The 12,010-nt window shown below is 39.9% G+C and overlaps 1 protein-coding gene across 8 annotated transcripts in view; it reads right to left on the bottom strand.

Moving 5' to 3' along the window:
* The window catches only part of adgrv1 (adhesion G protein-coupled receptor V1), a 100,649-nt gene that overhangs the window by 16,538 nt on the left and 72,101 nt on the right, over window positions 1–12,010 (bottom strand). For 6 of the 8 annotated variants that reach the window (XR_008570027.1, XM_054773172.1, XM_054773173.1 and 3 more), the window contains 3 exons: window positions 8,362–8,478; window positions 4,906–5,084; window positions 2,596–2,753 (listed from right to left, as the gene is read on the bottom strand). Coding sequence is in view for 5 of the 8 variants with exons in the window: in XM_054773172.1 (XP_054629147.1) it covers window positions 2,596–2,753; window positions 4,906–5,084; window positions 8,362–8,478 (454 nt within the window). In the remaining 3 variants the exon portion in view is untranslated. Of the gene's footprint in view, window positions 1–2,595; window positions 2,754–3,270; window positions 3,392–4,905; window positions 5,085–8,361; window positions 8,479–12,010 lie in introns of those variants that run through there. The other 2 variants (XR_008570029.1, XR_008570030.1) reach the window with 2 other exon arrangements.

Below are 12,010 nucleotides of genomic sequence, written 5' to 3'. Positions count from 1 at the left end.
CTCCAAGTCTCTTGTCTGTGTGCACATGTTGGTCAGGACAGTCTGTACACTTCACTTCACAAGTAGGGTGGAAACACAGGGCCCATGTTTCACTTAGGTGCCACTTCCACCACTTCAGCGTGTCTGTATCACTCCTTCAACACATTTACCCATCTCATGCCTGATGCCCACTCAGGAGGTACTGTCTCTTCATATCAGACCAGAAACTACTTGGATGTTACTATCATGCTTCTTTCTCCCTTGCACATCAATCCCAGCCTTCTCCCTACTGCTAAGAGTTTTCCAAGCACGTAAGCACATTCCAGTGCCAGGATGGAACTGTGCTCCCACAGAAGAACAGGTTCCCAGAGCCAAAAAGGAGGCAGGCTGCAAAAGTATTGAGTGACTGCTTGACTTGGAACACTTTGAATTTTCTGAAATATTTGAGGACTCCCACTGTACTTACCACAAGTACTGTACATATGATTTTAATATGGATATATTGAGAGCAATACTGGTAAACTTGCATGGACAAGTGGTAAAGTACTGTGTGTTATATACACAAAAAAATCCCAGTGGTGTTATAAAATCATGTCTTCAAATAAATACTGGCTGACACACTGTTTTTATGTGTGCTGCAACATTTGTGCACACAAGTGATCGGTGGTTACTATGGCAACAACTCAGATGCAGTTCTCCTTAATACAAGATAGTGCAGCAAAAAAACAATACTGAAAAAGTTTTCAGGTGAAATAATAAACTCTTGGTGCTTTAAAGGCATATCACCACATTGACTCAAATATAAGACAATCCTGGATGTAAGAAAAAAAATATTATTATCTTATTATTTCAGGTCAATATGGTCTTATGTGTGTGTAGTTGTACAGTATATCTTATTGCCCGGCAGACACCAAAGTTGACAATGATTATGTCCAACTGACTGAGGAAACAAACAGTCTAACCCCCCGATGGTTGTGACCTATTGAACGAGCTGCTTCTCTCCACAGGACAGCCTCCAGTTTATATGTGATCGAGTCATCGTCCTGCTGTGAGAGGATAAACCAAGAAGAGGGAGCAGGTTCAACCAAAACAATTGAGTGGAAACAGCGGACGGCGCAGATTTGACACTCTCAGAAGTCAGCAGCTGTAACAACGAACAGCTGTAATAACTGTGTTGAGCGAGCTTACGTTACGCCCAAGTCGTGTGTGTAAACCTACATGCACAGCAGCACCCTGTTTTTCCTAGACACATCCATTTGTGGGTAGATATATGTTGTGTTTTATAGGTTGATGCACAGCAATGCAGAGGGAATGCCTTGCATTTCCAAGCGTGACATAACAGACCGCATGTTGAGGCTTTGCAGGAGTGCTACTTTAACCCAGTAACATCAGTTCAAAGCAGGACAATGACAAACAGCAGAGTATCTACTGTGCAAAGTGTTCGAACACAACATCATGCACTCACATGCTTTCTTTTCAAAGCTTTTGAAAAAACTATATAGAAATGTGACAACTCAAACATTTTAATAAAGTAATACATTTCAAAAAACGTAAGTGCTATGCAAGCAAATCTCACCGGTCCCATTTACTGTAAGTGCTTACATTCCTAAGCAATCTGTGATCAAAGTGCAGTGAGGGAACACCACCAGGCACAACAATACAACAGATATTTTATCAGCTGAAAAGAACATCTTGTCATATAAACACACCTTGTGAAACCAGTGGACGTGTGATAAGAGCTTGCTTTAAATAAACACCATTGCTTGGGTTAATCCATATGTTCTGACATGTTTTTTTCCTCGCTGCCTGAAGGTTTGGACAAATGTGCAGGAACGCACATTTCAGTGACGTCAGTCCATCGTTGTAGTCCGCTCACATGGCTCACGCACTCAGTGGTACATGATGCTTTGCCTTACTTAGCTGGCATTGGCATTGCTGTTGCTCCCTCCCACGCTTGCTCTTTGGGTCTAAAAGTTATACTTCCTCTCTGCCTTCTTCACTCAACAGACGTCGTGTTCCCAAATTGCGTGCTTAGCGATAATACTATCATATCAGTCAGGAACCTTATTTGAAGCTCAACTAAGACATTTTTCAGGCGGTTCTTACTGCAATTCAGTCAAAATACCTACATTTAATCAAACTGCTTGCCACTGGACACAAAGGGACTACAGTATACAGTATAGCTTTGGCAAGGGAGCCCATTTCATTACCTCTCAGTTAAATACCCTCAAAGAATGACACATTCAGCACATTTGACTGTAAAACAAACATATAGTACGGTGGCCCAGAAGAGCAAAACACTTTAAGTAACTGTGAAACCCTTTTCAGAAAACAAATTAACAAACGTTGAAACAAATTAACATTTCAAGAAATACATTAGTAAAGACGAAACAAACTACAATCACACAAACCAGAATAGGAATATACCAAAGCCCGGATTGACAGCAATTTAGGCTACAACAGTGCATGTCGTTGAAATTATTAACTTTAAAATTGCATGATGTGTTGGGTAAAGACATGAAAGAAGGAGATCAAACTGCCCTTTAGTCTCCATGTAGTTATCCTGAACAATAAATAGTCTTGTCAATACTAATCTTACTGAGATGTGTGGTGTACCTGTGCTGTTTGTGCGTCCGCGGTAGACATCATCATAGGCCTTCCACTGCTGAGAGACTTGGTAGGCATGGATGAAGACGACCAGCACAGCAACCAGGCAGATGAGAGGGACCAGCACAGCTGTGCACAGAGCTGCATAGACGTTCGGGATGAAGCACCTATAAAAGAAGAGAAAAGAAACGATGTATCATGTCATGGCACTAGAAGCAAGATTTCATGTAGTTGAAAATAGCTATATAAACTATTGTTTATATATACTGTATATACAGTTTATACAGTAACACATTACTTTCACAGACAGACTTTTGGTCCAAAAATATATATATTTCATTTTTGCTCCTGAAATAGGCCATTTTTTTCAGCAGAAAAAAAATCTCCAATCTCTCAAATCAGTAGTAATTTATAAATAAGTGACAATACGGGTAAAATGCACAGCATATATGTACTACTGTTAGAAAGCCCAGAATTTTCACGTGTATGTCTTTATGCTTCAATCATAATGTTTTTTTTGTCAAGTGTTTAGATTTCCCGCTTTGAGTAACTATACATTTTATACTTTCAATTTGTTTAATAAGTGTGTGAGGCTGTATACTCAAATAAAAAAAAAAAAACTTCACTAGAGGGTTAAAATGTGATTAACAGGTGTTTCTCAATATTTGTGTTCCCTTCGTGTACCTTGCTGGTTGTTTCTTACAGTTCTTTTGGTGTGTGTTTCCAATGTCCTCACAGTTTCACAGCATCTCTTTCCCAGCTTCTAGCCACAATCTGAGAAACTCAGCACCCTCCTAATACTAATCTGTAAGTGCCAAGCAAACAACAAAACACTCATGTGACTTTGCCCCTTTCACGTTTCAAGTTTGGTGGGAGTACAACATCCAGATGGGACTCGAGGCTTAAGTTAGTGTTCAGAGAAATAATTGGCTCAGTAGAAGCCATAACATTGCATGAGGTATGCCAAATACACCATTGCATCGCACAGATGGACTGGTGAGAGTGTAAACAACATCTAATATGGATATTTGTGCTGTCCTGGCCTTGTGAGGGGCTGAGAGCTTACTATACTAAAAATCTCACAAGAAAAGGGGAATCTCGCGAAATCCTGATCCCATAAGTCAGTGTTATTGACTTAAGGGTGGAGCAGGTACTTGAAGGAAATAGCAAAGGTCGTTTGTACAAAAACTGCTGCAGTGCTTTCAAAGGCACTGACTTTATTTATGCTTCAATCAATTTCTTTCAATGATAATGTAAAAGTGCTGAATATAATGAAAATACTCCCTAGTAAGTAAGCAAGAAAGTCTGCTGTAAGCATGGGACCAAAGTATGCATATTGCAGGGGTCCATATTATACCTTCCTTATTAATACTATACTAATCAGTCATTTTGCACAAAAATGTTCTAACTCCCATTTGTTCTAACAAAACCATGATTTTAGATATTGCACTGTGCATGCCATCTACACTCACTGTCCACTTTATTGGGTACACCTGAAGGAATTCCATTTTGGAGTTGTAATAATAATTAAACCTTTACAGCCTGTGTGTGTGTATTATTTAATAGTCATAATTTGGTTACATATTCACAACACATAAATGTCTATATTGTTAAATGAATACCTTTGCCTGTGTCAGATCTCCTTTGAATGTGCAGGTGTATTGAATGTTGTGCCCGTTGAGTGCGTGCAAATGAGACGGTATCTTCATTGTCACAGTGGTGACAGGAACAGGATATATTTTGATGAATGCTACCTCTTTCCCGCAAAAGAGGAAGGCAACCTTGCTTTTCGGGGAAGCTGAATATGCCCCTTTATCCTCAAATGTCACGTCTATGCACTCACTGTCTCATGGCCAGTAACCCACCCACAGGAAGCTGGCGTACACACTCGGTCCCAAGGATAACAGCCACACCTAAGGCCACTGGCTAATTTTAGATTTGTGTGTCCAATCTTTATTTTTGTTTGACTTTCTAACACTTATGTGCATGCCAGGCATGAAAAACAGTCACTTGCACAAATAGTGATGTCATTTGTTTGTTCAAAGATTACAGTTTTTCCACCTATAGAAGTAAAGTGGTTATTTATAGCTCACACAAACACAGCAGACCAGTGTATGGTTGCTTTTGGTTTGCTTTTTTAATTTGTTTTGCCGGTAGTGAGACTCAAATTTCTGTGTCAGGAGAGGCTCGCACCACTGTGACTCATTCACTGGTTCACTCCTGTGATTGGACACGCCATCACCTTACATGATGTCACAAGATCAGGTGTTTACCGAAAAAACAGGTTACATCACTGCCAAAAAAGCACTATTGACTTACACGTCACCTTGCACCAATCCATAGACAGCATGGATGCTCCAGCCGAAGCCTCCAAGCAGCACGATTACCAGGATGATGATGACGAGAGCAGGAAGACCCCAGCCCAACATGAAATAGAGAAGATATCGGCGCTCTGTGTGCTCATCATTCATTACAAGAATCTGCCAGAAGTTCACCGCCTAGGGAAAAAGATGGAGGATATAACTTCAAACAAATGACCTGAATTTATAGTTTGCCAGGCCCAGGACATAATTGTGGCTGAAATGAGAAATATTTTGTCATATCAACATTTAGTGCAGAAGCAACACAAAGCATTATACCAACATGGTCACGTTTGCTTTGTCACCAAGCAGGTTTTGATTCATCCAGCAAAGACATGCTTCATTGTTACATAAGCTCCTTTTGCTGAGCAATATGCAAGCATGTAAAAGAGTTTGTTTCAATAAACAGTGAGAGGGGGGCAAAGCTTACAAAGTTCACAAAATTAAAATGATGGGACCTCAGAGAGGACACAGAGTTTGACATTATAAAGGCACAGTGTTAAGACTAATGGACCCATGATACAACACCGATAAACGTGATGATGTTTGGGATTGTGCATCTGTCAACACATTTGTATCGCGCCTGTTGGCACTGTGATATAACAAATAACAATATGGGATGCTGATCTCTTCCTCACACAACCTCTGCTTCCCCATAATCATAACTACATTGTATAACAAGTGACGCAATGAATGCTGCTTCTGCTGCACGCGCACGCACACACACACGTGCAACTGTGGTTGTGTAACAGCTGAAGTGTGTGTCGCTAAGACAATAGGGAAATGTCACAATCAAGATTAAAGACTGGGCTTTCCCTTCAATGTGAGCTGGCTGAAACTGTCACAACGCAACAAATGGATTGTGTTGCCTTTGAGTTGACCTCACAGACTCTTTATACTCAAGTTCGAAGAAGAAAAACCAAGAAAAACTAAATCCATTGCTTTTCCTACAAGTAAGAATGCTACAAGGAAATGTGTTGGGTCCTTCACATTTGTCACTACTTTTTAAAGTTGTTTTTAGGTTGAAGTTTTAGTTTTATGATGATGACAGTTCGATTTGTCTATTTCCATAATTTCTTATGGGAACAATCCAAAAATCTGACTAAATCAGAGGTCCTTACACTGTATGCTGTTTTTATGCTCCAAGGCACCCTGATGGTTGTGAGGTGTAATTTACTTTCAAGTTATAGCAGTAAAAATGATAAAAAGACCTTTTTAGCTGAAAAGTACACGGTAATAAGCCGAGTGAAAAACTGCTTGAGATAAAGTTTCCTTTATAACACAACTATAGTTAGCTTAGCTTTAAGAATGTTTTTCTTTGTTTTGCTTAAGCTGCTGTGTCTCCACTGGAGAGTTCTGGCACCTCACACTCACACTTTGAAACCACTGTTCTAAGTTTTTTAAATAAGCATTTACAGCCCTTTGAACATTCACCCTATGTTAGCGCTAATACATGACAGCTGTCCTGGCTGGTCCACCAGTATTACAGGCCACTTATGTGGGTGGTTTAGGGTCATCACCATGTCAATGACAGACACACTATTCTCCTTCCTACAAGGCAGTGTACGATGAAGCTGTTATTTTTAAGGTGAAATGACGACTTGTTGCTTTAGCTGTGAGGATAAATGCTTCCTGGGTTATTGGACATGAGTTTAATGGTTGTTGGCAGCACATCAAGGCAAAACAATGTTGTGTTTGTGTAGCAAACCAGCAGAGAGAGACTGGACACACACACGGCAAACTAACATTTTCTGCTGACTTAAAGGAGCAGCACTGTTATGTAATCATATGCGGGCCTCCCCAGAAGATGAGTGAGTCCCTGCAGTCAAGCCAAACTGGTCTGGATTCAGATATTGGCTGCCTTCTGGCGGTGAGTGCCTATTCCCCTGACTAGATGCACACCCTATATAGATACACTGTGCAGTTATTGATTTCCTTGTGGTTTGAGATTGAGTTGCTGGCGCCTGCTAATATCAGCTAGGCTAGAGTGTCTGCCTGATAGTTGTGGTGAGACATCACTGAGCCCAATGGAAAGACTTTAAAGAGGACAAAGAGGTTTGGTGACAGCCATCAATTACAGCTAGAGTGGCTGTGATATTTTAATTGTCAGCTTCTGGAGTTTCAAGAGCTGATGATGTCAGGCATGTCTCAGCTATGCTACTAATATAATTCCTTCTATGTGTTCCATATTATGCAAAGATATCACCCCGTTGGACGTGCAATGAAAAAACTCTTTAGTCCCAGTATAACACAAACTTTGTGGTGGACCTCAAGTAGCTTAATTAAAAGGATAAACTTATAACACTGTGCCAATAATAGCATACTGTAGCTGCCTGGGGAGATTATAATAATTATGATATGATTTACAAAAGGTCAACTTATGCAAGAGGACAACTAAGGGGACAATAGAGTTTTTTCCACTCAGATTATGTCACTTACTCCTTTGTCTTGGATTCAGTTCTTCCGAATCTTAAGATTTTCATCATCTTGTTTAAATATAACACCTTACAATGCACAAAAAAATGTGTGGGATTAAAATGAGTTTAAGTCAAGATCTACATACTCATCACTTCCAACAAAATAGGTTTTTTTTGGTTTTGTGTTTTGTAGATTTTACAGAATTTAAGTAGAGAACACATGCCAAATGGACAAATCAAGCACTTTGGTATTGAGTAGTAAAGAATCATATTCATATTTTTAGGTTGAGGGGGAGCAATTGGTCATGGAGGAGGAGTTAGGGGCTGCTTGCGTGAGGTGTTACTAAGTGGTACCAGTTCAGGGTCATAGGTCAGGTCATGCAGCATTCTAGTACTTTCATCTCCCCTTCTTATGAAAACCTGCCTGAGCCCACGTACCGCAGAGATTAGGTATATGGGGGTGGGAGGTGGGGGATCAGACTCCAAATAAGGAAAGAAAGGGAACCTTGTTTTTACTGGGCTAGCATGAAATATGTACAAAGTGTTAACTAAATTAAGAACAGAAGTAGAAATGTGCTAAAAGTGCAGCGCTGCAAAAAACAATAACTACTGCATCTCATATGAGGTGATGTAGCTACAGTGATAAGTACAAGTAGGAATTTGCTGACATAGAACAGTTTTCAAAGTGTGAGGCACCAGAAGACTATGGGAGAGGCACAGCAGCTTGAAAAAAACAAAGAAAAAACTATTTTTCAAACCTACTAGCCTAACATCAGTGACGTTTACATGCAAAATGAATTGATTTTTAGCTCCTATGGTGAGTAAACCGAGTCTGAGGTGAGCAGAAAACACCACAAAATATGCTCCAGAAAAGTAACACGCAACCGTATTATATTATCGCAGGGGAGGCTCATTGTGCCACATTGTGACTGCGACAGAGAAAATGTATTACAGCCATTATGTAAGGGTCAAGAGTGTAACTTGACACCTGCTATTACCTGTATTAGCATCCAAAAAAACTGGCTGAGGTGGAAATAGTGAGAGAAGAGCGCCAGAGTTGCACAGCTGTCCTCAGCAAACACCCGTCCACGGAAAGCCGATACCAGGAAGCAGATCTGCAAGGGAGAAACAAAAATATACTGTATATGAATGCATTGTTTCACATTTATTACACATATTCCAGGGCACTAAGAAACATGTAACATGTAACTTCAGAATAAGTAGAAAGCATTTTTTCTGTCTTATCCAAAACATATAATTTTATCATTAGCATGTGATCGGCATACGTGCCTTTTCAGTGCTGATCACAAATACCTGTGGCTCGTGCTATTGCAGCCAGTACTGCAGCCTGTAGAGATCCCTGTTTGAAGAACAAACACTTCACGGAGTATGGCGAGTTTTCGAGGCTCACGGTACAGCAGCAGACGGGAGCTAACATAATCAACTCACCCATATGAGCGTGACAGTCAAAAGGCTAAGCAAATAACCCCAAAAATAATTGAATTCATTGGACTAGATGACCATCCTGTCTGAGCGGTGGAAGATGCTGGTTCTTCAGTTTTATTTGCAGCATGTCTGTGTGGAGTGTGTTTAGCATGGTCATTTGTTTGAAAGCACAATTAACACTACATTGCTGGAAAAATAGCCCAGTGCACTGTTTACACCTCATGGAGGTAGCATGTCCTACAGCGCAGTTGTGCCATGATATTAATTTACTTTCCTCCAAAACAGACTATAATGCAGACGTGTTACAAGCAGAAGACAGGTTAAAAATGCTTTTTTTTTTCAAAACTTCAAAACTCCGTCAAATGCAGAAAACAAGTTTGCATTCTAGAGATAGAGGGAGATTAGGGACTGGGAGAATCAACATGGGAAGAGCATCAGGTAGGAGTATAGAAAAGCCAATAAGGGCAATGGAAAACCATGTGGCCAATGTTCCCTCTCGCGTTCTCAGCGCACAGCAAATCCTTGCAGCACACAAAATAGATTCCAACCTGAACTGTAAACTAAATAAACAATAACAATAACAATTTATTCTGTACCATTTTGCAACCCAACTCAGTGACAGGTAACAACAAGCGCTAACAACACAATGGAAACACTGTCCTGCCAATGATGAGATCCTGTTGGTACGCATTTACTACCGCAGCTAATCAATTTATTAACAGCAAGTTACATGACGCTGTTTTGCAGGTTAGCGTATAGCTAATGCTGCAGCAGGAGTTAAGAGAGCTAAATGTTGCTTGCAACATCGTATTATGGTGAAACCAAGGGGCAGAGCAACATCAACTTACTAAGCTAAAGCAAAAAAAAAAAAGTATTTCTTTTCATGTGAACTGGCTGTCAGAGTATGTGCAAACAAGAACAAGAACAAGAACAAGAGGTGAAACTAGGTGAGAATTTGTCTTTTTTCGAATGAGAAAGGGCTTCTCTAAAAAAAAATGCTGCAAAGCCAAAGTAGCAAGCCAGTTTTCGGAATGAAAAGTGTGCAGTGAATGTGTGGCGTGACTGAATGTTTTACTGCCATGCTTTTATTTTGATGGCCAGACGTACCGGACACAGGAAGTTGAGTTTGTGTTGCTGCAGGGACCGGAAGGTCGTTTGAGAGTTAATTTACTTTTTTTTGTTGACAAAAGTAAACATATATAATACATATGGCATCAATTAAAGTAAATTATATTCAAAGTAAATTAAAGCAAGTAAATTTTCAGCATAAAATAGTGCCACAACAGGCTGCTTTAAAACAGAAAGTGAAAGTCCAATTAGGGAATGAAAGTATACCTAATTAACAATATAAATGGTAAACAAGAAAATAAATGGTAAATTAAATTAGAAATTAGACATTTTCTACAAGATTCTGATGGTTAATTGTATGAGATAGTTCCATGGCTTGTTTTGTCTGAAGTGGAGAATAAAGAAAGCTACACTGTGGAATCCTCCTTGACGTCTGTTTGAAACCAGTCATATACAAAATATGACAGAATGGAAGTTATCAGGTTTCTCAGGTTTTGGACAGGTGCGATACTACAGTGTGCACATCTGATGCTGCTCACAGACGTCCAAGGAATGCTCAGGTCGTTTTTGTGTATGCTCAGATATTTGAAAAATTAGGGGCAAATTAGGCCTGTGACACTGATGGCCATCTGAAAGCTGAAAGGGCGGTGCTAATGAGGCATGGTTCTTATTACATAACCTGCAGGCTGTCGGGTGAGAGGAGTGCCACGAAAAGAGGAGGAGTGAATAATAACTTGTTGTCAGTTGCTACTCACATTATACCCATCAGGCAGCACAGCACCTCAGACAACAAACGAAGGGCCCCCTGGCCACATTTAGTTACATAACAGTGTCTTTCACCTCAAAGGAAATTGAATGGTACACACAACATGACCATATATGCTCTTCTATCAGCATTTACCATTGGCACGGCTAATTTGCTATGTCTATAGTAACATTGTAAATGGACAACAGGACATGTATTCATCATAAACAGTGATATGAAGGTACACCACATCTGTGTGAGTAGTAGGCAGAATTTGTTACGGTCTTTTTACTTAACTATTTACTGTCATTTATTTTTTCTTTTGGTAAAGAAACAAAAAAATACAAAATGACCATTTTAGGTTTTCCCCACATTAGCCACAGCTTGAGTAAGAGGACGGACAATCATTTTTTAAATAAATGGGACTCATGAGTAAATCCAAGCCCTGAAGGGTACGAGTGGGAGGCATGGCACAGGAAGGAAACTCATACCTGAAGTGTCTGGAATTGAGCCTGGGACAGACAGGGAAGCTGCTCAGGTAGTTGGGACACATCCATATACCCAATTAGAAAACAAAAATAACAGACATGTAATCCAGGAGTCACCAGGAGTCGACCCCAGACATGTAATCATGCAGATACACAGTAGTGGCTTTAGTCCCCACATTGACCAAAGTCTTGAATAAAAATATGTTAAAATATGTTAATTCTCAAGACATAAAAAGCAACACATCAGCATATTGTAGCAAGCGAGAAAAGGATTAAACCTGCATGCGTGCTTAATGTGACTTTTTTGCAACACTTATTCCAAAACAAGGGCCAGCCTCAACAAGGGGTGTTGACAGATTCTCAAAGAAGACCATACACACAAAGTAAGAAGTAAGTGGGCTAATTATTAAGAATCGACAAATTAACACTTGTTATCAAAGCTAACACAAGGCAGTGGTGTCCAAAGTCTGGCCCATGGGCCATTTGCGGTCAACAGTGGCATTCTTATCGGCCCGAGTTAGAAAAGAGTTGCTAAAATATTCAACCCTCATTGTGAATTTATACCTAAATTTAAAAACATTTAGTAGTTTACAATAAAACCAAACTAAAGGCAATTTAAATTGCTAAAAAAAAAATCCAATACGTTTTTGTTTATTAAACGTTTGTACAGCTGGGCTGGGACTGGGACTGGTGCCCCCGCCACCCGGATACGCGGAAGAAAATACATGGATTTATGGATGGAAAGTTTGTACATGTTGAAACCAACGTAATTGACGATGGGGGTTGAATATTTTCAAGTGCAACTGTTTTCAACTGCTTAGCATATCTGGACCTACATTTGAAGGATTTTGGTGTGTTTAATATACTAAATGTGAAGAATATCAAAGTGGCAACTGCATT

The sequence above is a fragment of the Dunckerocampus dactyliophorus genome, chromosome 4, assembly GCF_027744805.1.
Source record: "Dunckerocampus dactyliophorus isolate RoL2022-P2 chromosome 4, RoL_Ddac_1.1, whole genome shotgun sequence".
In the NCBI taxonomy this organism is placed as follows: Eukaryota; Metazoa; Chordata; class Actinopteri; order Syngnathiformes; family Syngnathidae; genus Dunckerocampus; species Dunckerocampus dactyliophorus.
The sequence above is the reverse complement of the archived record's forward strand: the minus strand, read 5'-3'. Positions and strand labels throughout refer to the sequence as shown.